Here is a 26035-nt window from a genome sequence, read left to right as displayed (position 1 = left end):
AATAAACTAAATGTAAAAAAAAAAAAACAAACCAAAACATAAAAAGCAAGCCAAAAAGGGGGAGACAGTAAAAGACTGGGTGAAGATCAATGCTGGGCAGAGAATGAACGGATGACCAAAGCCAAGCAATAGGAAAGAGAGGGGATCGTCAGTATGTTAAGTGGTTGGAGGTAGAACACATCTGGAGCATTAGTTATTTGTAACAGGAACAAAGTGTACCAGCAATATTAAGTGGGAATAGAGAAATCTGATTAAATAAACATAAGATGTAAACATAATGACTATAACTTTTAACATCCACATGGCTCTTAATTTTTTCTATCCCAACAAGTAATCTAAAATACAATGAGTTATGTGGAGAAAGAAAACTCAAAGCAAAAGTTCCAAAAGAATAATCTAAACAATTCCAACCTTACAATGTATTTACTCCCCATGATTCATCATATCATTACTATATCTACTCCCACTTCTTCCTTTCAGGTAAGTTTTGTTTTCGGAGTTGTGATGTGTAATTGGTGCAACCTTTTTATAGGACATAACACTGACCCACAGAAGAGCCTTAATCCAGGCCTCCTAGGACTTCTTCCTAAGAAACTGACCTGCACTTCACCAGTCCTGCAGGGAGGTACCAGGATTGTTAACAGCAACTTGTTCTTGGGCATAATGACCAGTTTCTAAGACCAATGAAAGCCAACAGGGATAAAACTCCCTGTAGATAGAATAAGGGAGCTTCTCTTGCTACAGGAAAACTTTACTCTTTGCCAGTGGTATCAGCAAATAACTCTGTGGGGAATTTGGGGGCCCTGGGAACTTCTGCTCCCACCTGAGAGAATGCTGTGTGCAAACACAGATGTAAAGGACATTTATTGCAGTGCTTTTAAGGAGCATGAAAAAGTGAAGGAATCGAAATGCCCTTCAACTGGACCAGTATATTATATTACATCCATAAAACAGGATGATGAGCTGAGGAAATGAATTGTGTTATATGCACAGATACTGATCACCAAAATGTATGAACTGAAAAAAGCAAGGCACAGAATTATATACACATTATCATACAATTTGTGTTTAAAGATAATGACATATAGACCTTTCTAACTAATTCAGACATATAACCCAGCAGCCATTAAAGAAATGAATGATAAATGTGACTTCATAAAAATAAGAGCTGCATGTGAAAAACAATGACATAAACAAAGTCAAAAGATGTTTGTTCCCACAAACCAGAAAGCATACCCAAGAAAGCCATCAGTGCACAGCTCTGGGAAGAGGACCTGAGTGGCTGGAGGAGACAGGGTGACAGCACTTCAGTTTACACTCAGCAGATTTACATTCTTTTTCATATGCATGCGTGGTATGCTTGAAATGAATAAAGCATTACAATAAATTTTTAAAAGTCTATCCATACATATAAATGCTTCTTTATGTATACACACGAGGAGCTGCTGACAATGATTATTCTAAAGAGGAAGACTGAGATTTTCCTAGTTATCCTTATGTACTGTCTGAAATTTTTATTATGAGGATATATGAATTTCATATCCTAATCTTATTTGATAATAAAAAGACAGTTGTTTAAAGTATGTAACCTTTGACCCTGAAATTCCACTTCAAGGACATGCTACAGTTGGAGCACTGCATACGTATTTTCTAGGAGGTCCTTTGATAACTGTAATGGTTAAAATTTGGAGACTACTTAAATTTTTTCTATCACTAGAGAACTGGTTCACTAGATACATTTATATTCATATATATGTAATGCCCACAATAATTAAAACTTAATTATAGCTATATTTACTGATGGGAAAAGATGTATAATATTCTTGAATGAAAAAAAAAGTAAGATCATACTAGATTTCATTAATCTCTACTTATATTCATAGCATTATCTGTGAAGGTGATAAAGAAAATAGTAACTGTCTTTAGGGCTTTTGGTTTCTGTATACATTTCTGGACTACAAATTTTCTACAATGAACCTGTATCACTCTTATAATCAAGAGAGGAAAAAAGCTTTTTTATTTAAAAAAAAAAAAAAAGAACTACCTTGAATAGCATGGAATGAATGAACAAATAAAGAAATGGCAAGCTAGTATCTACAGGTTTAGCTTCAATAATACAGCCAATGTGGAACCAAAGATGGAAGTAAAGTTTCTCATTGTTTGGCCTTGAATGATAAAGCTACCCATAAAAGTACCACAAAACACTCTGGATAAAACCTACAAAGTGAGTTATAATTTCAGCTCTAGGGTCCAAAAATCTTTCACTGAATTTTCCTTTTGTTTAGCATACATTACTTAACCCAAACATTTCATCATCTCCCTTACCCTATGTATGGCATACGGTATGCCTACCCTCCTGAAAACAGGAGTTTGGTTGTTATACTTTTACCTACAGAGTCCTGGTTTTTCTCCAAGTTGTTGTGTACAGCCAATAAGCTACATACTGCATAAACCCTGTTGCACGATGGGTTTGATCCTGAGTTTTCTCTTCCTTCTCAGGACTCAACTTACTGGCCTGAATGGACATCTTTTTTTCTACATTCTATCCTAGACCTCTTCTTATTCTACACTTTCCCTAGACAATTTTAAGATCGCTCGAAGCTTCAAGTACCTGGTAACTCCCAAGTTTACCTCTATCCAGATCTCTCTCTCTCAAGCACTAGACTCATGTATCTGCCTAATGGACATTTCTTCTTAGATGTTTAACAGGTACACAAAATTCAATACAACAAAACTCAAACTTGCTCCTCTTGTTTTGGATATCTGTGTGAATGGCAATATCCTGCTGCTCACACCAGAAACCTAAGCCTTATCCATGGTTCTTCTTATTTCTTCCTCTCTCACTTCCAAGAAATTAACAAGTCCTATCAATTGTTCCTCATTCTCTCAGTCATTTCCTAATTCCAGCCTCTCTCACCTAGAATACGGTTACATTCTCCTAACCCCAGTTCCCTGTAGTTATTCTGAATGTGTTGCCAAGCAATCTTTTAAAATTATTAATCTGAACTTGTTACTACCTGTTTAAAATCCTACAAATGGTCCCCATTGTCTTTGGAATAAAGTACGAAGTCCATGACATGATTTCCAAGACTCCACTTACTTCTCCAACTTAATTTTTTATACTTCTCACCTCACCTGTTACTACTCTCTAAGATCTGGCACTGAAATCCTTTCAATTCCCTCACTATACTATCTTTCCTTCATATTTCTATAAATGCTACTCAGTGGTGGTTCCAAAGGGTCCTGAAGAGAGCTTTGGCCTTCCCACCTACAACATGATGTAAAAGTTCCTGAGATCAATTCAAATAAAAAATTTAAGTTAAAATTTGTTTACTACACACCATACAACCCCTACCACACTCCCTTTTCAACGAAATAGAACCCCTTCCTTTATAAATAATTTTCAGAACCAGATGCTACCCCTCTAGCCTGCACAGTAACTCCCCAATACTCACTCACTCTTATGTACTGCCCATTCACTTGTGTAACTTCTAATCATCTTTCAAGTCGCAACTGAAATATCATCCTTAAACCCCCAAGAGTAGATCAGGTACCCATATGGCAACCTATATATTTTTCCCTATCTCAGCCCTATCCCACTATGCTCTAATTACCTTTTTACTTACCTGTACCTCTCAAAAGTCTGTAAGTTCCCTAAAGACTTAGACCATGGCCTATTGACTGCTGAATCACCCATATCTGGGACAGAACCTGGCATATTACAGATGTTCAGCAAATAGTCACCAAATAAATTAAAAACATTTTTAAAAATTTTACCAAAAAGAAAACAAAACAAACAACTACATACAGCTAAAGAGAAACTATAATGAAATGTCAGATATCTGAATGGTCTGATTTTACATTTAAAAGAATCTTCAATGTTAAGTCAGCATAGAAAACAAATTATAAGCTTGACTTTTTTTTTTTTAATTGCGTATGAACTGAATTTTTTGCAAACTGAGTCATGTGATACACTAGGAGAGCTCAGGTACTTAAAGAAAATGAAAAAAAAAAAAGCTCCACATAAATTTACTCTATGTGAACTTAAATTTTCACAACTGGCTTTCCTTAAAACAGAAGCCTTATAAAAATCACTTTTTCAATACTAAACTCTGCTTTCCCCAGAAATATGACTTGTTTAACATAAAACATAATATCACTGATGGACAAGTTTTAGTTTTTCTTAATCCCTTTAGTTCTCTGGACAGCCTCTAAATCCAGGTGTCTAGATACACACAGACTGAACCCTGCGTCATGATGTAAAGAATTCCTCTCCTTGGAATGATTATTTGTTACAATTCATGAGCTATAATAAAACTATAGATTTTAAAGAGCTGTCTAGGGAGAGGAGTAACTGAGTTACCTTGAGTAGTAGTAGCCTAAATAATTTTGTATTCATACAACAAAAGTAAACTTCAAATATCACTATCAAATATCAAATATCAAATAACCATGGAATTTAAACAAAAATGTCAACTCTGGTCCCAAGACTAATTATATTTTCCTTAAATTTAAAAATATAGGTTTGATCCCCCCTTAAACCGATTTATTTACAAGGTATATTTCAGAAAATACCTTTATCCTTTGTAGTGGTTCAATTTTTCAAATACCTGGGACTTCTATTTGGTTCAGCTGATTAACAAAGCTTGCCCTGGGGGCGCCTGGGTGGCTCAGTGGATTAAGCCGCTGCCTTCGGCTCGGGTCATGATCTCAGGGTCCTGGGATCGAGCCCCGCATCGGGCTCTCTGCTCTGCAGGGAGCCTGCTTCCTCCTCTCTCTCTGCCTACTTGTGATCTCTCTCTCTGTCAAATAAATAAATAAATAAAATCTTTAAAAAAAAAAAAAAAAAACAAAGCTTGCCCTGCCTCTGGCTTTCGGTTTTCGTCAATTCTGTTCCTGGTATCAAATTTTGCTTGTCTGAATATTTTCACAAGATGCTCTTTTTTAGTGTCCTATAATATGCTCAAGTTTTTAATTTCAGCAAACTTAAAAGGAAGACTTTCAACTATGAATTTCATGTACACCAAAAATAAAAAAGTATTCAATACCTGTCAACATTTGGCAAAGTGCCAGGAACTGAGGGGAACACAATTAGTGCCCTAGAGGAAATCTATAATATCTAACCCATAAACATTCACCAGAAAGACCCAAAGGACATATAAACATTAACCACATATACACTGAAGTAGTTACATAATACCTCTATGAAGGACTAAATATGTTGTGTGGAGTGATGAGTGAAGAGGGAATTATTGGAGTTGTATGTTAAGATAAAAGCAGTTAGGATTCCAAACCTAAATGTTAGAACCTACTCCAATTGGGAGGAAAAATTTTCAGCACAAGTAGAAATAACACAAATGTCCACCAAATGATGAATGAGTAAACAAAATGTGTTATACCCATACAATGCAATATTATTCAACCATAAAGGGAATGAAATACTGATACATGCACAACATAGATGAACCTTAAAGACATTATGCTAAGTAAAAAACAAAAAAAGCCACACGCTGTATTATTCCATTTATATGAAATGTCCACAACAGCCAAATCCATAGAAAAAGTATATTAGTGGTTGCCAGAAGCTGGAAAGACGAGGATGTGCAGTGATGGCTAACCGATAGGGGGTTTCTCTTTGCAGTAATAAAAATGTTCTGGTATTAGATAGGGGAAATAAGTGCACAGCCTTGGAAACTTACTAAAAAGCAGTGGATTGTATACTTTAAAAGGGTGAATGTGGGGCACCTGGTGGCTCAGTCACCAAGGGTCATCAGGTCATGATCCCAGGGTCCTGGGATAGAGCCCTGTGTCGGATTCCTGGCTCTGTGGGGACCCTGCTTCTTTCTCCCTCTGCCTGCCGCTCTCTCTCTCGCTATCTCTCTCTCTGTGTCAAGTAAATAAATAAAATCTTAAATAAATAAATAAATAAATAAAAGGGTGACTGTTATGGTATGTAACATATCTCAATCTTAAAAAGGGGTTCTCAGCCTTTTTCCTTCTGCCGTAACACATCTGAAGGACACGACATTAATTCCGTCAGTAAAGGCAGCTGACTACAAATGGATGGTTTTGTGACTTTGACAACCGTCCTTAAGAACCTTGAGAATCATGACACTAATGGGTCTTCAAGCATCAAGATCAAAATAATAGCTGAAGGTCCCTTTTTAGTGACAACATCAAGAACTTCCTTGACGTAACAAGAGATACCTAAAGACAAAAAATATCTTAGTAGTTTCTAAGTAACAAAGAGATGACCAAGGCCTACTTAAGCTGGTGTGAAGGAAAGGATTTACAAATTGTTCTGAAGGAAGAAAGGACAGTAGGATTTTCATTCTCTAGCAGCAACTAAGAACAGAAAAAGAATAAAAAAAGAATAGACAATGAGGATTGGATTCAACAACAAAAGGCACTACAAGAAAGATGACACCAGCCACAGGGAGAATATCTGTTTCTCAACACTGATTTAATACATACAGTTGCAACTTACATATGGGTCACATTTCGAATGTTTATAAATCGTAATTCTGAACACATTTGCTAAGAGAAATAATTTTTGAAAAAGCAGGTAAGTTTGCAAATGCTTACAGTAATTTATCATAATCTGTCATTATTTCTATTTTCCTAGCTGAAATCCAGGCTGCTGGAAGCCATCTTCCCACCTCCCTCCCATCTCTTCATACATCAGATTCCAACAACAGAAATTCCCCCTCTATTCTATTGTCACCACCATCTTGCAGCATAGAAAATTCTGGCTCCCTACTCCTCATGGAGGTGAGACCAAGGTAAAATCACCTGCTATCTAGAGTTGTAATCAAAATGGAGTTTTGCCATTGTACCTTTACCTATGAGACATCATTCTTAAATCAGACAGTTGAATTTCAGAGGCTGCCCATACTCTGATTCAGCAACATTCTTGTGATGGGAAACGGCCACACAGAGAATTAAGGTGTTTGTTGTTAAGTAACAGAAACGTCATCATGTCCAGTGGGTACAATGGACCATCTGTAGTGTGTGTACCTAATACAACACACACAGCAGGAGCTCAAAGGCAAAAAGGTGTGGGGAGGTAATGTGTGAGAAGAAAAATTCAAACACACAAAATTTGCGGGGGTCTGTAAGCAGACAATAAGAAAGCACCCTTCTTTATCCCAGTCATCTTAAAACACCCTTTCTGATGAGATCTTCCCCATCTTTTAAGTCAAACAAAATGCTGCCATCTTTGAGAGGCTTTCTTTGAAAACCCTAAACAGTTGGGACTTTGCATTTCTGTGTTCCAGTCACACCTTGTATTAATTATTATAGTGCTTATTACATTGCTGCAGTTTATTCACACTGGTTTCCCCAGTAGATACCTCCTCAAATAATGGAATATTTTACTCATCTTTGTATTCCTAATACTTTGGACGGTGCTCGGCACATAAAGGGGTCCAATAAATATTGGTTAATGAATGACTGAACGGATTTCTTCAAATGTTCAAAGAAAGAGCAAAACTAAAAATCAAGTAAACAAATTCCAAATTAATTAATTTGCCAGTCTTGCTACTAAGAAAATGGAACTTAAACATGAAACCTCAAAGTGGTTTCAATCAGTGGATCTGAATGCACTGAATACCCAAGGCAAATAAAGTCAACAGTAAGCGGACATAAAATGCATAGTAAATATTTTGCTAGTCCCTTTCTATCACATTTTTAAGAAGTCATAAGGAATACTCCTTCTTGGGCATGCACAATCCCCAACAATGGGTATACATTTTGTATCTGGCATTTCTGACATCTAAAGAAATTTTTAAAACAAACTGAACACAGATACAGAATTCAGTAATATCCGGAAGAAAAACTATTACATTCCTTCAGGGGACACAAAGGGTTCCACCAAGTTCTGATCATAATTAAGGAATTAAAACTGAATGAAAGCTCCCAAGGAGACTAGACCAGAAGAGTCGCTTGTGCTAGCCACTAAATGAATGGTTCACAGAAGTGGAAGCAAGTACTAGCCTGTAAATCCCAACATCTGTAGAGAAAAAGCTGATGGAACGCTACAGCAGTATAAGGCAGGTAAACTAGCTGGTAAGTCTTTGGAAGTTGACCTAACTTCTTTTAGCCAGTTGGCGAGAACCCACATTAAGATGAGACACTAAGAAACATAAAAATGTGGGTGCCTGGGTGGCTCAGTGGGTTAAAGTCTCTGCCTTCGGCTCAGGTCATGATCTGGGATCGAACTCCATATGGGGCTCTCTGCTCAGCAGGGAAGCCTGCTTCCCCCTCTCTCTCTCTGCTTGCCTCTCTGCCTACTTGTGATCTCTGTCCGTCAAATAAATAAATAAAATCTTTAAAAAAAAATCAGTCTGAAGTAAAATTTATTTTAGTGGCTGTTTACCTCATCTTGCAAAAGTATTATATTTTATATTTATAATTTTTACTTTCTGAAATCATAATACTAGAAAAGACCTTAAAATTTTCAACTCAAATCCTCTAGTTTTACAAATAAGTAAACCACGGTGTACAAAAGGCAAGTCATACTGGTAATCAGAGGCAGAATCCAAACTCAAAGTCAGTTTTCTAGTCTCCCCAACTAGAAAACTGACCTTGAGTTTGGATTCAAGAGTTTTTCCCACTAGATTAAGAACTATCTTATCGTAGCATGCCTTATTAGAGTTAGGTTCTCCCTCCACACATGTATATGTATGTGTGTGTATATTTGTACACATTCAATGTATGTGTGTATGTATAGATACACCCACAGACCTACATACACACTCGTGGCACTGGAAAAAACCAGGGCTGTTCAGAAATATATTTGAAAAGTATACCAGTTAATTGAAAAGCCTAGTCCTATGATAAGGTATTCACATTTTCTGAATGACCCATTAAAACACCAAACTCCATGTCTAAGTTTATATTTACCTTAATATATTAATTATGTAAAGCATAATGGTTAAGCGCATGGGCTCTGGAGTAAGAGACCTCTTTGTAATCCCCTAATTGCAGCTCTGACATTTAATCGGTTGTATAACGATTGACAAATTTAACCTTCCTAACAGTTTAACCTTTCTTACAGTTTCCTCACTTGTAAAACTGAAAAACAGAACTGACCTGATATGGTACTCATGAGGGTGAAATAGATGATGAATGTAAAGGACTTTGCCAAGGACTTAGCTCTTATTCAATAATTTAGTTATTATCAATATTACTGCCTACTAATCTGCGGGTTGCCTACAAAAGTGCCCCAACAAAAGTTTTCTTTATATTTCTCACTCTCTCTCACACAAACATACACACAATCCCAATTATATAGTATCTGTTCTTCTGAACATAGAGTGTAGCAAACTGACGACACTGTTCAAGAGAATTCCTTTTGCTTTTCTTTTTTAGAGATCAAACTCTTATCTCAAATTGATTTTTAAATTCTAGAAATGTCCATTCCCTACAATGAGAGTTTAGAATTTAAAAATACAAATTGTTTTCTGTCTTCTTGCACTTTTCCATTTTTTGGAACAAAATGAGTTTGGCTGCCTAAATTCTGCGAAAGGAAATGCAACTGACTCAGAAAATGAATCTCCTTGCTTCCTACTGAGTACCCTTTTGGTGTTCAGACACAAAGGACACTCTCTATCTCATTTATGGTGACAGTGAGAGCAAATTATTTCCAAGATTTATTGTGCACTTATGTTTTAACTCTATTAGAATCTGAAATTAACACAATTATAAAAAGACCTTTATCAATATATATATTCATGCCTCAAATAAAGTATTTCCTCCTTCCCCACATTCCTTATAATGCGGAGTTTATCATAAGTATAGGATACTAGCAGGACAGTTTTAATTCTTTAAGTCAAAGCAAAGACCTTTTGAACTGTTTTATTTCCTAAAAATAAGAATTTAATTTATTTAAGAAGCTAACTCATCTGGTTTAAATTCTTTTACTATGTATTCATGTTCTGTGATGTTTGCTGAACAACTGAAAGGATATAACATTTACATATGTTAATTTTAATAGTCAATATGTCTAAACAAAACCTATTTTATTGTAAATCTCTGGATTCTCTTTGAAGGTGTTATTGTCTGGGTTCCTAGAGTAAACTGCAATTTCAGTTACAGGATGCATAATTTAATTTGAAAGTAAATCAATACTAGAAACAAATTATTTCATCATCATCTTTTTACAAAAGATTAAACAGCCACAAATTTTATTTTACCAGGACTAAAATGCATTAAATTACATTTCACTGACATAAGATCAAAAGAACCTCATAAATACAAAGCTGTTTTTTACCAGAGTGAGGTTATAAGAAGCCAAACCAAAAATATTCCCTCTGGAAAACAAAAACTGTCTTAAGTAATTTTAAAACTCTCTTGACATTTGATCCTTTTTTATTTTTTTAAAGTTCATCTTATAAACAAAAACATTAAAGGTTGCTAGAAAACAAGCCTAAAGAATTATAAATAAAGTTATTTTTTCCAATACGCAATGTTACTTTTTAGCTATCAAAAATGACTAAGAAATGTTCACATACTATACATTTGGCTATTTTTAAGTTGTTTAATTCTTCTAAAATTATTCTTGGTCTAAAATGAACCTAACCATGAGATATAAAATGTGGTTAGAAGTACCACTTGCCAATAAAAAATACCATAGTTTTAAAATAAAATATAAAATCAAAGTTAATAAATGTATGTTTTATTAGCTTAAACTGGTAATTTATGAACATAGAACTGGCTTCTCTCAGAGATTAAAAATAATTTCAAGTCACCAGAATTTTATAAAACAGATGACAGACTAGTCAAATATACTACTATGCCTAATCTCATGGGATTGGGGATTTTCTGAATATGCCCCACATTACATAATATTGGGGGAAAGGGAGATGGTTTAAGGCTTTTTGAAAAATATATGAGGATCATTTTAAAAATATGCTGGAATTCTTCAATGAAAAGTATAAACAACAGAGTCAATGGTAGGTATCTCCAGATGCTGATTTCTCAAATGTCACCAGATTACCCATTCCACTAAGAAGTACTTTTAAATATCTGCAGCACACAGAGTATCAAGTTTTCAAATCCGTAGCTTTTACAGATATCTGTCCTGCTTTAACTGCTGCATATTAGCACTAAAATGCACATACCCAATTTATTAGAATCTTCCTCTAAAAGTCCCTTTTTATTTTAAAAAGATATCTCACTAAATCTAAGAAAAATGTTGAATTAAAATATACACTTCTTTTTCCAGTATCCAGAATATTAAAATATTTATAAATATGGCTCCCCAACTTACTTCAGCTTTATGAATGGTTTCATTTTTTTAGTGCTAATATAGTTCCGAACATACCCTCCTACCTAATGTGGAAAAAAAAGCAATTATTTTAAACCTTGAACAGCAGCTAATAAATTAACAGTGATATTCAAGTAAACCTACTTTGTTTACACTGAAATCTAAAGATTATATAATAAGCTCTGACATTATCTTTCCAGCAATTTTCTATACTGTCAAAGGCAACAGAGACAACATACGCTTTAACAAGAGGAAAACAAGGAGTTAATAAAATGTATTTTCCCCTCAACTAAGAATTGCCTTCTCTTTTGTCAATATTACACGACATTCATCTACTGACAAAGGAAAAAAAGAACACTTCACTTTCCTGCTTAAGAAACTAAATTGGGAGCATTACTAGTCATAGACTTAATTAAGTTATTTCTAGGGGAAAATATTTAAAGCAAAGAGACTATTTACAGTTCATTGCCAACTGCTAAATTTTGGGGGAACAGGCCTGAACAAAATAGTCCCTATTTGTCCCTTGCCTTTTTCCCCACCACCCACCCTGCACCAAACCCCCATTGTTCTATCTAAAACTCACAGGTTAATGATATCTAAATAGCAACTGCTACATTTATGTTACAGATTATCACTACGAAGAACTCTTCTGCATCACATTTACTTGCTGCTTTCTTTCCCCCAAATAAAATCCAAATTTGGTAATAAATCAATTACAAACTGGTGGGGGAAAGGATCACAGCTTCCCTTCCAGACTGATGGATGTCACTCCAGAGGCGTGAGGAAATCTCCTAGAAGGTTTCCATAATAAATCAACCCCCCCAATCATTTAAACTGACGTTGTACTACAAATTTTAAAAAATCTATAACCGAAACCCTTGAAAAGTATACAGCCCATGGAGTAGAAGCTCCTTTTCCCTATCCGCCACCAAAGTAGAACACAGAAGCAGCAGCACGCAGGATTTCGTGTGGGTTTGGATCCCTCGTACACCACTTCCTCCCCAAACCTGGCTGGCAGGGCCAGATGCTGGTGTCGAGGAAGTGGGAGACCCGCACGCCGGCGCCCCGCTCTCCCTCCGGGCTACCTGCCTCGGCCTGCGGGAGCGCCGCCCAGCGCGGACACCGGCAAAGACACAAACACTCACCCATCTTTCCTCTTGGCTTTGTAGACGTGACCATAAGTGCCTCGGCCAACTTTGCAGCCCTCGTATTCAAACAGGTCCTCGACCCGCTCCCGCTCGCTGCTCAGCTTCACTTTAAAGTCATAGTCCATTGTCACAGCCTCAGGGGCCGAGGAGCTGGGTCGGGGGGCCGGGGGACAGGGGTGGGGACCGGGGAAGCACCGGCAGCCGCAGCCCCCGGGAACCCGCCCGCTCTACACCCGGCGGCCAAAGCACCAGCCCGACTGATGCGGCAAGAGCAGGAGGAGGCCCCGCGAAAGCGCCGGGGACATCCAGGGGGACGGCGGGGCAGAGGCCGGCCGAGAGCGTGGGGGGACGGGGAGGTTCCCCCCGGCGAAGGAGAGCAGAGGGACGAGGGCTGGGGGTGGGGAGCGGCGTCTCTGCCCTTGTCCCCGCGGGCTCCCGGGGCGCCGGCTCTCCTGCTCGCTCTTGCCGCGCGTTCTGCTCCCGCTGCGGGGAGCGGCGGGGCGGCCGCGGCCGGCTCTCCTTCCCTTACACTCGCACTCACGCCTCACCCTCTCACACACACGCTCACACTCACTCACTCACTCTCTCTCCCATACACTCAAACAGAAAGGCAGCGCCGCACAACAGCCGGTACCTCCTCAGAGAGAGGAGGGAGGGAGGGAGGGGACTCGCGGAACACGGCTACGGCTGTCGCAAAAACGTCGCGAAGGCTCGGGTTGCCTCCGGGCCTCCCTGCAGCTTAGTCCGCGGCGCCAGCCCGGTCTGGCCGGGGCCCGCACCTCGAAGACCCGGTGCAAGAAGCAGGGTAGCCACTGCCCAAAGCTGCCGCCAGACGCACCACGTGGACTGTCCCGACGGCGGCCAGGGCCCTAGACTACAATGCCCAGAATGCACAGGCCACCGCCGTTGCCGCCCCTTCTAGGACTCCACCCCACACAGTGGTAATGCGGGAGCGTTGCATGCTGGGATCAGTAGTCCAAGGGGAGCTGAGTTTCAATAGCTTGGAGGAAAAATAATTTTTATTTTATTGCAATATCGCTAGAATGTGATTTGGGCCATAAACTTAAACAGAGAAATTTACGTGCGAGGGAGGCTAGTTTGCATTAGAACCACATTTTGTTCCCCTGCCGAACTCCAGATGTTAAAGGGCATCATCATTATCAAAAAGTCTGTATGTTTGTAAACACCTCGCGGAATATTATTTGGTGTATTCTTGTCGTTCACAATCTGATAAGGGCTGCACAATGATACTAACATATTGACACATATTACGAACATGAGTGAAAGCGAGGCTCTGGATTTCAGCTCAGGTCATGATCTCAGGGTCAGGAGATCAAGCCCCAGGTTGAGCTCTGCACTGGGTGTGGAGCCTGCTTAAGATTCTCTCTCTCTCCGGGACGCCTGGGTCTTGATATCAGGTCGTGATACCAGCGTCCTGGGATAGAGTCCCACATCGGGCTCCTTGCTCCACTGGCAGCCCGCTTCTCCCTCTACCTCTGTCTGCCACTCTGTCTGCCTGTGCTTGCTGTCTCTCTCTCTTTGACAAATAAAGAAATAAATCTTAAAAAAAAAAAAAGGTTCCCTCTCCCTTTCCCCATTCTTTAAAAAATTGTATAGTTTTAAGATGTACAATGTGATGTGTGTGTATATGTCTGTATACACACACACACACACACACAGACATATATGCAGACATAAATAGTGAAATGATTACCATAGTCAAACTAATTAACAGTAGTATTTCTATCAGTAATCCTGGGGCAAGAAAGGAAGCCAGCCTTAGACTAGGGCAGAGAAAGGCGTGCTTCCCTCTCTGAAGCTAGGGTGAAGTTGAGAATCTGAACTCCAGGTTGAGAGAATATGGTGGTTTGAAGTAAGCAAAGCACAGCATCAGGATGGCGAACTAAGGAAGAGATAGACATTAGGGACTTTTGAGTGAGGTTGGCCAATGTCTTAGGAGAAGTAACATCTAATATCCAATTTTAGGTTTTTCTTTTCTGTGTGGTAATGCCCTCCTGTTATCTCCAGGTTATCCGCCTGGTCTTACCTGTGTCCATGCTTGGAGGAAAAGAGAGGGCAGCAGCCCAAGATTCAATTATGAAATATAAAAAATGGCTTGCAGAGTCAAAGCCATGAGCTAGGAAAGGCTAGGCACATGTTATGTTTCCAAAAACTTGAGGAATGGAATCTGTTTTTAGAATGGGCTTCCTATAGATCACAGAATGAGGGTTCATACTTAACTGTTACATCAATGAATTGAACATATCAGGAACATGGAGTCATTTCAATTTGATTTTCAATTTCAGGTTATACTGATATCCCATGTCTCTTTACATGGTCACTGGAGGTCATGATGGTGCAGAGTCTCTGACCCTCATTGGTTCATGTTCCAAACAATGTGCAAATAATGCTTATGCTTTTCAAAATTGTGGTTTTTATTTACATTCTAAATTTAACATCTCCAGTCTTAACATGCCTCCCAAACACCAGCCCCACATTTCAGCTACCTCCTGTTCAGCCTGAGGGAATATTCTGCTGCCATTTCAAACTTAAAATTTCTGAAAATGATCATACTGTGCCCCAAGCCTCCCAAATCCAGTGAATAGCAATGCCAAGAGACAGACATTCTGTCGTTTTACTGTCAGTCCTAGGATTTCATTAGCTGCACATTGTTCTTCATGCTCCTGCCAAATATGCCTTTGTCTGGCCTGTCCTCAAAGGCGGGACGCTTCCTCATACCATCTTTGACCTTTGCAGTCCTACCCATCCTCCAAGGTACAGCTCAAATACCTAACTTAGTCATGAAGCTTTTCCTGGTTCTTACAACTGAATATAATCCCCCTCCTTTTTTTTTTTTTTTTAACCCGGAGCTTCTACTCCAGCCCTGGCACCATTATACTTTATTTGTAACTCATGTACAAAACATCACAGCTACTTTGTATTTTAGTCATTTCTTTTATGTACTTAAAAAAATATCCTTTAAAATGTTGAAAAACAAAAACAAAACTGGCAGCATCACGTTGCCCGATTTCAACCATAAGATACCTGGGAATAAACCTAACCAAAGAGGTAAAGGACCTGTACTCGAGGAACTACAGAACACTCATGAAAGAAATTGAAGAAGACACAAAAAGATGGAAGACCGTTCCATGCTCTTGGATTGGAAGAATAAACATTGTTAAAATGTCCATACTGCCTAGAGCAATCTATACTTTTAACGCCATTCCGATCAAAATTCCACCGGTATTTTTCAAAGAGCTGGAGCAAATAATCCTAAAATTTGTATGGAATCAGAAGAGACCCCGAATTGCTAAGGAAGTGTTGAAAAAAAAAAAAAAAAACAAAACTGGTGGCATCACGTTACCCAATTTCAAGCTTTACAACAAAGCTGTGATCGCCAAGACAGCATGGTACTGGCATAAAAACAGACACATTGACCAGTGGAACAGAGTGGAGAGCCGAGATATGGACCCTCAACTCTATAGTCAAATAATCTTTGACAAAACAGGAAAAAATATACAATGGAAAAAAGACAGTCTCTTCAATAAATGGTGCTGGGAAAACTGGACAGTGATATGTAGAAGAATGAAACTCGACCATTCTCTTACACTGTACACAAAGATAAACTCGAAATGGATAAAAGACCTCAACGTGAGACAGGAATCCATCAGAATCCTAGAGGAGAACATAGGCAGTAACTTCTTCGATATCAGCCACAGCAACTTCTTTCAAGATATGTCTCCAAAGGCCAAGGAAACAAAAGCGAAAATGAACTTTTGGGACTTCATCAAGATCAAAAGCTTCTGCACAGCAAAGGAAACAGTCAACAAAACAAAGAGGCAACCCACGAACGGGAGAAGATATTTGCAAATGACAGTACAGACAAAAGGTTGATATCCAGGATCTATAAAGAACTCCTCAAACTCAACACACACAAAACAGATAATCATATCAAAAAATGGGCAGAAGATATGAACAGATACTTCTCCAACGAAGACATACAAATGGCTATCTGACACATGAAAAAATGCTCATCATCACTAGCCATCAGGGAGATTCAAATTAAAACAACATTGAGATATCACCTGACACCAGTTAGAATGGCCCAAATTAGCAAGACAGGAAGCAACATGTGTTGGAGAGGATGTGGAGAAAGGGGAACCCTCTTACACTGTTGGTGGGAATGCAAGTTGGTGCAGCCACTTCGGAGAACAGTGTGGAGATTCCTCAAGAAATTAAAAATAGAGCTTCCCTCTGACCCTGCAATTGCACTGCTGGGTATTTACCCCAAAGATACAGATGTAGTGAAAAGAAGAACCATCTGTACCCCAATGTTTATAGCAGCAATGGCCACGGTCGCCAAACTGTGGAAAGAACCAAGATGCCCTTCAACGGACGAATGGATAAGGAAGATGTGGTCCATACACACGATGGAGTATTATGCCTCCATCAGAAAGGATGAATACCCAACTTTTGTAGCAACATGGACGGGACTGGAAGATATTATACTGAGTGAAATAAGTCAAGCAGAGAGAGTCAAGTATCAAATGGTTTCACTTATTTGTGGAGCATAACAAAGAACATGGAGGACATGGGGAGATGGAGAGGAGAAGGGAGTTAGGGAAACTGGAAGGGGAGATGAACCATGAGAGACTATGGACTCTGAAAAACACCCAGAGGGTTTTGAAGGGGCGGGGGGTGGGAGGTTGAGGAACCAAGTGGTGAGTAATAGGGAGGGCACGTACTGCATGGAGCACTGGGTGTGGTGCAAAAACAATGAATACTGTTACGCTGAAAATAAATAAATAAATAAATGTCCTTTAATGAACACCTTAATGACTGAGTCTCTGACTTACTCATCTCTGTATCTCTTAAAGTGCCCAGAACTTGGTTGCATGATTATATTTGATTAGCATGTGTTGAATTGGATTGATTTCTATAAAGGCTGAAATAGACTTTAAGGGGGGGCGGGGAACAGTCATTTTAAAATATTTAACAGTTTACCTCTGTTTTGCCTCTGAATGTGTATTTTTTGCAGCGTGCTCAAAAGAATTTGATGCTGTATATAGCATGATGTATTGATGTACAAACAAGCCCAAGTGGGTCTTCTCAGAGTTGATCACCTCTCATCTCTACCACTTTTGTTTTCTCGATTGATATTAGAGTGTGCTTTAAGCAGAAAGTTTCTAACCTTCCATTCTGCAGGTGGAATGTTCAGCATCTTCATCATCAAAAAGCACATATTAAACATCTACATTTGAGTAGCGTTGTACACAAGAAACAAGAAGTTAGGTCAATCAACACTCTAGCCTTTTAAATTTTTACAAAGAAAATACTAATGCAAAATTGCTCAATTAACTCCATATTCATCCAGAATATAATTTAATTTAAAACTTGAAAACGACCAAAACCGAAAAGCACTTCCAAAAATAACTTTCTTTCTCTCCTTCATCATGTGAATGTCATTTGTTCTTATAGACTCATTTTCACATGACTGGAAAGATGACCACTAACAGTTGCTGGATTTGTCATCAGACACCTATCATAAGAGAAGAACTGACTCTGTTTTTCAACTCCGGTTCTAAAAATCACAGGAAGGACTCCAGCCCAGCTAGGTTGGGGGCCCATCCCTGGACCCACGAAGTGCACCCATGGGGCAGGGTCATATAAAAATATGAGAGCTCCTTCATTCAGAGGGATGAGGAAGATGGGTGGGGAGCTCACAGGAGAAGGGAGAAGGCTCTAGGTACAGTGAAGATTCTGAAACAAAGCAATGTGATGGAAAGTGAGCCCGAAGGAGATTACTTCAGATTGCCTGGATGGTCAAGGATTCGCTGAGGTAATACTTAAGTGAGACCTGAATGATGAGGAGAAAAACTAACGTGGGAGATCAGGGTAATCCACGTGGATGGATGGTGTACAGCGAGTGCAAAGGCTTTAAGCTGGGGGCACGGGCGTGGCTCAGTGGGTTGAGCCTCTGCCTTTGGCCCAGGTCGTGTTCTCAGGGTCCTGGGATCGAGTTCTGCATCAGGCTCTCTGCTCAGCGGGAAACCTACTTTCCCCTCCTCCTCTGTCTGCCTCTCTACCTACTTGTGATCTCTCTCTCTGTGTCAAATAAATAAATAAATTTTTTTTTAAAAAAGGCTTTAAGCTGGGAAAGGAGTCTTTTTTTTTTAAGATTTTATTTATTTATTTGAGGAGAGTGAGCAAGAGAGAGAACATGAGCAGGGTGGAGGGACAAGGGGGAGAGAGAGAAGCAGACTCCCCGCTGAGCAGGGAGCCTGATGCAGGGCTTGATCCCAGGACCCCAGGATCATGACCTGAGCCAAAGGCAGGTGCTCAACCAACTGAGCCATCCAGGCACCCTGGGAAAGCAGTCTTGTGTGATAGGAGTGTCACGAGTGAGGGGGGAGGTTGTGTGAGAGAAATACAAAGAGGTAGGCAGGGACCAGATTATACAGGGCCTTTTAGACCATAATAAGGGGCTTGGATTTTATTTTTAGGGCAATAGGAAGTCATTGGAAGGTTGTACTCAAGGGAGCCACCAGATGTGATCTATGCTTTAAAAAGCACATCCCAGCTGCTATGTTAACAATGGATTGCAGGAGACAAGATTGAAAGAGAGACTGACAGACAGATGAACAAGTAGGTATGGCACTTGATGCTCAGTTGGTTGTAAGGAAAAGGAAGGAATCAAGAGGACTCCTGAAGAGGCTGCAACTTACTGAGATGGAAACGACTTTGCAAGGAATAAGTTTAGGTCGAAGCAAGAAACAAGACCAGCCCAGATTCAAAGAGGGGCAAGCATACTCCCCTTCTTGGTTATAGGAAAGGTACAATACCGTCGTTTTTCATGGATACGTATAAGTCTGTGGATTTGGTAGAAGTTGAACCAGTTCCTTTGCAAATGGCTTTGGTTTTCTCTATAAGTTACAGGGAAAGTTTATCTCTGTGAGTGAGGAGACAGGAGTGGAAGGAGAAATCGGTAAGATCTTTTCATGTCTGAAAAGACTACAGGTTTAAAACACGCTTTGGGTAGAATGAAAGAGAGAGCTGGCAGGATAGCATCGTGGGACTTTCAGTCAATGTCGCCGGTCCGTTTGCAGGTGCAGCCATGCATTGATATCAATATCCATCTGCCCTGTTATAAGACTTTCATCACCAGCACTCAGCAGCCCAGGTGGAGGCCTGGCAAAGACAGATGTTAGATTCATCCAGGGTTAGAGCCTTGCCAGCTGGGTTTAATGAAAAGAAGATGAGGCGACAGAGGTTAGAATTATTGGCGATAGAGTAGTTAAAATGACAGACCATGACATTTAAGCTGGGGAAATGAGGAAAATGAGAACAGGATCCCTTTTATAGCATAATGGTAGCTTGGAATTTTTTCACTTAACTTTTTCGTAGGATAATTTAAAAAATAATTACCCTCATTCCTGGCTTCTTTCATATCTATGTATGGTAAGAAGACCCCATCAAATACATACTAAGTAAAACAGACAGCTGAAGAAATAATATAAATAACAGGTTAAAAATGATTTCTTCTTTTCTTAGCTAACAGATTCCCATTACAGATACCAATTAGCGCATCCCAAACTGATAATGTCGCGTATTTGTCAATGATGAATTCTGCTCTTGGGTTCTCTAAGAATTAAGGAAAATTTACCTCTTTAAATTATAAACAATATTATAATCTTGTCCTTTTTTCTTCTATTGGATGTCTTTTTTCTTGGAGTAAGCATGGTACTTTCTGTTTCTCAGCGCAAAGTATATTTTGCTCCACAACAGTGTAGCAAGTGATCTATAGGAACACAGTTTAGTTTTGTGTTCAGTATTTCAAGGCTTCAAATATTATTCTTGCTCCTCATTCCAACATATTTCACCCTATAGCTAGCTGCACTGTTATTCAGGTCCACTCACCAGAAAAGCCAAGTTTTTTCTGGCTGGTTCCTGTACAAACATGGCTCTCCTGTGAACCACATAGCTCCCTTTTCACACGTAAACATGGTCAGGTCACCTCTGCAACCATCTGATACTTGATACCCCAGGCTATTTGTTTCCATGCAACTTCATGCTCAGAACTTCTGGAACTTTTTCTCCTTTAGTAGCCCTTCCCCCTACCAGCCAAGGTCAAGTTCCTTCAAATATTGTCCTTCTTGCTCCAAAACTCTACATCCTGTTTAAATTTTAAAATGTTGTTTTATTTACATCATTCTTGGGCTCAAAACTCTTCAAGGACCCTGTGTGACCTTTCACTGCTGACAGCATGAAGTTCAAACCCCTTCATCTAATGTTCCAGGCTCTGTATTTACTTTCCCCTGACTTAGGAAAAATACGTTAAGGCCGCTTGCAATAGAAAGGTTAGAGTGAGATTAAAGTAATTAGCTCTGCATAGGCAAAATTTCCACAATCTGAGCTCTTCTGTATCTCTAGTGTAGCTCCTAGCCAGTTTCTCACAAGCTGTTTCCTGGTCAATTTAAAACAGTGGTCCTCAGCCTTGGGTGTCCTTTGGAAATACCTGGGCAAATCACCCCGGCAATTCACATGTAATTGATCTGGGCTACAGCTGGGCAGTGGGACTTTTAAAGCTCCCTGGTGATTGTAATGAGCATTCAAGGCTGAGAATCACCACATTAGAACAAGTTTATTGATTCTCCCCAACACATTCATCATTCCACTCCTTTCTTCATCAACACCCCCAACTTTTTTTTCCTTTACTTGTCTACACCCTACCCACTCTTTGAGATTCAACTCAGGTTCTACTAGCGTCTTTCCTTGTCACTCAAAGCTGATATACTCATAGCCAGTACCTTGTTTACACTTACTTGGCATTTGGCACATACTTCTTATACCTTTGTGCATTTATCCTGTGTCTTCAGAAGAATTCTAATGGGTAGAGGGACGGGAATTTTCTTTTTAATCCCCAGAACATGACACAATGCCTTTTATACTATATAGCATTGTGTGTCTGATGGCAGGTAGTGACGATGATAATGAGGATGATGTTGTAGCAGATGCTGAGTCAAGCAGACGACTATATCCTTTCAGAGCACTGACCTGGGGCTACATGTGGGGCTACTCTTAGGCTATTCGAACCCACCTTACTTTTCACCTGCAAAACTAAAGTACCTGCGAATTAAGCCCCCCCCCCCCCCACCTTAACTCAATAACTATAGGTACAAGTATGGCTACTCCAGCTCTCATAGCCTCTGACTGGGACCATGCGGGGGTGACCTACATTATCTCCTGTGTCTATGAATTTAGGTCCAAGTTGGCATAGCATTCCTTACTTAAGCTCCTTTTATTTCCAGTTCCATTCCCCTATTCCCTTACTGGTTTTTCCAGGAAACACTTCCTAAATAAAGTATTTTTACATGAATCCTTGTCAAAGGTTTTGCCTTGAGATAGCCCACCATCAACAGACAATAATATAATAGAATATAGCAGCTATTATTTCTTGAATATTTTCTATGTGCAAGGCATGAAGTCATTTAATCCTCAGAATTAAGTAGGTTCTGTGGTCCTCCTCACTTTACAGTTTAGAACATGGAGGCATATAGAGATTAAGTAATTGGCCCAAGGTCGCAGATGTAAAAGAAGGAACTTAAAAAAGAAAAAAAAAAGTGGTAAATAAACTTACAGGGTAAGGACAGTAGGGGAGTCAAATCAAATTTTTAAAAAATTAATTTCAACCAATTTTCCAGTTAAGCTTTGTAGTGAGAAACTGAACTACCATGTATACTTTTTTTTTTTTAATTTATTTCACAGAGAGAAATCACAACTAGGCAGAGAGGCAGGCAGAGAGAGAGGAGGAAGCAGGCTCCCTGTGGAGCAGAGAGCCTGATGCGGGGCTCCATCCCAGGACCCTGGGATCATGACCTGAGCCGAAGGCAGAGGCTTTAACCCACTGAGCCACTCAGGTGCCCCCATGTATATTTTTCTTTTTAATGAAATGAGTTCTGGGTTCTGATAAACAATTTACACATTTTCAAACACAATCTATTTTTAGGTTAGAAACTTCATTTCTGGGGTGCTTGGGCAACTCAGTCAGTTAAGCATCTGCCTTTGGCTCAGGTCATGATCCCAGGGTCCTGGGATCAAGCCCCACATCAGGCTCCCTGCTCAGCAAGGAGTCTGCTTCTCTCTCTCCTCCTGCTCCTCCACCTTGCTCATGCTGTCTCTCTTGCTCACTCTCTCTCAAATAAGTAAATAAAATCTTTTAAAAAAACCTCATTTCTAAGTGACTGTCAGAATATCCCCTTCTTCTCCCCACTTCTCTCCCTGCAGTATTTTTATAGTAGGCACATCTGATCACAGGAAGTAAAACCCATATTTGGACAATTAATAATTTAGATCCACTACAGATTGCATGTGAATTTGGGGACTAGGCTGGGAATTATATGCATGCTTTCTCTAGAATATGTGTTCTAAATCATAAACAATACTTATTGAAATGAATTTCCAGCACTTCCAGATTTAAGTTCTTATCTCCTATTCTCCTCATTCCCAGGCCAGTTCACTGTAGTTCTTTCCAGATATAATGCCCTTCATATTTTAAAGACTTACTTATTTTAAAGAGGGAGGGAGGTGCAGAGGGACTGAGAGAATTTTGAACAGACTCCCTGCTGAGCTCAGAGCTTGCCTTAGGGCTTGATCTCACAGCCCTTAGATCATGACCTGCACCAAAAGTCAAGTCTGTTTCTCAACCGACTAAGCCACCCAGGGGTTCCCTTCATATTTTAAAAAGACAGTTCTCAACAGGGCATGTGTGGACTATTTCTTACACAGGAGTCATTCCCCCTCCCGTCCACCCTCTGCTCCATCCCACCCCATTATTCCTGTGACAATATTTACTGAGCTCCTATTGTATATGCCGTGCCCTTCTGGCTGCTTTGAAAGCAGCTGGCATGTTGTCTGGAACATGGAGGGTATTCCTAAAGGTTTATTTCCTTTCCCACTGACCTTATCTTCTTATGAACTTGTCCATCCCTGTTCTCTTGCCTCTTCCAGCAAAATAGATATGCTTTAATCTTCCACTCATTTACCAGAACTATCTTTTTCTAAGTCTGAGTAGAATTTGGTAACTTTACCTCTTCTGGAGATATTTGTGATCACAGGAATGGAAAGTTTGCTTAGGTCAACTTTATTTATAAATGTGATTTAATAGTTTGCGTCAAGAGTAGGGAAGAAATTGCACTTATTGCTCTAATTTTTTAATCATTCATTCATCTATTCAACATTATTGTATGGCTTCCACAGATACTGAGGTAGACCCTGGAAATATCAAGAGGAATAGGACCAGAAGCCTGCTCCATGCACATCATAGTCTAGTTCAGTCTCCTTAGTCCTAATTGCATACTAGACTTGTGGATTTCCCATATTATATCCCAATTTTCCCATGTAATATCCCAATTAAGGCATATTAAGATCCTCAGAGAGTGGAATACCACAGGTGTTTTGGAAAATTCTTCTCTTTTCTCTTCCTCAAACAAGTTGGAAGACAATTAATTATGTGATAAGTGAAAGACACTGGTTACTATGGGTTCCTATATAAGATCACAGAGAAGGAAAACATAACCAAGGTCAAAGGGTTAGCGAATCTTCTGAGGGAGATGTCAGAGCTCCTGAGTCCTTAAAGAGTTAGCTTGGCAGAGAGAGACAAGATTGATTTTTCCCAAATAAAAGAATCGAGCTAGGCTAGGCATTAGCCCATCATTGCTCAACTTTGCTCCCTTTCCGGTCTGTCTTCCCTCGCTAGTGAAAGGTTTTCCCGAAGAACACTCCATCAATAAATCACTGATCCTGCTCCGTTTCTGGGGAATCCAACCTAAGATAGTTGCTCTTTGGAGGAATCCCGGCAAGCAAGGATGACCTTTTGGAGCTGCGTCACCTGCTGCGGGAATGGCCAGTGGAAAATTCACAAAACTTGGTGGAGTTTGGGCAGTCCTGGTACATGAAACAGTGCAGCGGCTGAGGTTTTGCCCTGTGGGAAGCTGGTGTGTTTTGCAGGTGGAAGAAAATGGCCTGGCTGGTTGTCTGGCATTCAAGAGGTATGGAGGGAGCAGTTATTATAAGGGCGGTGAAATTGGATGGCTACGCTGGCCACCACCGATGTACCGAGGAGAGAAAATGGCAGGCTCAAGACCCTTAATAATGAATTAAAAGTGAACTGTGAGAGTCAGAGGGCATTCCTGACAGCAGATCTGTCTAGGTCTAACTTGCAGGAGCAGCAGAACTGTGGAGAAAGCTCAATACTCAGTCAAGGCAGATCTGCTCGGAGAGGGAGGGCATGGGACCCTGAGATACGCAGATGGCATTGCTGGGTAGACACAGCATGTGAACCCCCACCCTCCCCTGAACTAATGGGCCTGCCAAAGTGGTCCTCGCCTCTTGCTAGGAAGGTTCTGTCTCCTACCTTCCTTCCTTCGCTGAGCAGGAATCTCAGATGAAGGCAAAGATTTCCCAGCACCCACTTCTGGATACCAGACCAAAAACTTGGGGACTCATTTCACTGTGATTCAATTAGGGACATGTTTGTTGTGCTATAAGCAGAGAGGGGTTATAAACTAAAGAGTAATTGGACCTAAATAATTTTTCATCAGGAACAACAGGGAGAAAACATCTGGGAGGGGCCCATGATTGTGTTGAAGCAAGGCAGGTAGGCCAAAAAGCTGGAGAAAGGAGAATGTGTCAGTATGGGGGCATTTCCCCCTTGAAACAGGATTTAATTCCCGGTAAAGCCCCTCGAGAATGTTTCTGTTATGCTGCTGAATGGCTCTTGGAAGCTTGGAAGAAACCGTGGCTTACGTTAAATGCAGTAGAAATGCCAGAATTGCCATGACAGGCTGTGGAGGAAGAGAGCAAAAGGCTCAGAGAAGGGGCACCTGGGTGGCTCAGTAGGTTAAGCCTCTACCTTTGGCTCAGGTCATGATCTCAGGGAGCCTGCTTCCCCCACTCTCTCTCTGCCTGCCTGCCTGTCTGCCTACTTGTGATCTCTCTCTCTGTCTCTGTCAAAAAAATAAATAAAATATTTTTTAAAAAGGCTCAGAGAAGCGGATGTGTGTCTTGGTCAGCTTGGCAGCTATAGCAAAATGCCATAGATTGGGTGTTTTATAAACAACAGATACGTATTTCTTACAGTTCTGGAGGCTGGAAGTCTGAGATCAGGGTGCTGGCACAGTCAGGTTCTAGTAAGGATCTTCTCGTGGGTTGCAGAATGCTGACTTCTTGTATCTTACACATGGCAGAAAGATGGTGAACTAGCTCTCTAGCCTTTTCTTGTTAGGGTGCTAATCCCATTCATAAAGGCTCCACCCTTGCGATCTAATCGTCATCCAAAGGTCCCACCTGCTAATACTCCCACAAGGGGGTTTTGATTTCAACATATGAATTTTGGAGGCACACAAATAGTCCATCACACCATGATAGAACGGATCTACTGCAGAAGATCAGAAAGCCCACCAGCTGATTATTTTTCTCAAGCTTTTCCAGGGAAAACTAAGGCAATAAGAAATTCCCAAGTAAAAGGGCTACCAGCATCATTGAGAGCCCGTTCCCTGTAGGCTGAGGCTGATAATAAGAGATGGCGTTACAGAACTGGGCTTCCTGGTAGCAAGGGCAT

The 26035-nt window shown here is 40.1% G+C and overlaps 1 protein-coding gene across 3 annotated transcripts in view; it reads right to left on the bottom strand.

Moving 5' to 3' along the window:
* Positions 1-12542, bottom strand: part of CDK8 (cyclin dependent kinase 8) — a 120858-nt gene extending 108316 nt beyond the window's left edge. For all 3 annotated transcript variants that reach the window (XM_045978310.1, XM_045978311.1, XM_045978312.1), the window contains exon 1: positions 12415-12542. In XM_045978310.1, the coding sequence (XP_045834266.1) occupies positions 12415-12542 (128 nt within the window). The remainder of the gene's footprint in view (positions 1-12414) is intronic.
* Positions 12543-26035: the final 13493 nt, after the last annotated feature.

Source organism: Meles meles, chromosome 14 (genome assembly GCF_922984935.1).
Source record: "Meles meles chromosome 14, mMelMel3.1 paternal haplotype, whole genome shotgun sequence".
In the NCBI taxonomy this organism is placed as follows: domain Eukaryota; kingdom Metazoa; phylum Chordata; class Mammalia; order Carnivora; family Mustelidae; genus Meles; species Meles meles.
This window is presented reverse-complemented; position numbering and strand designations above follow the sequence as displayed.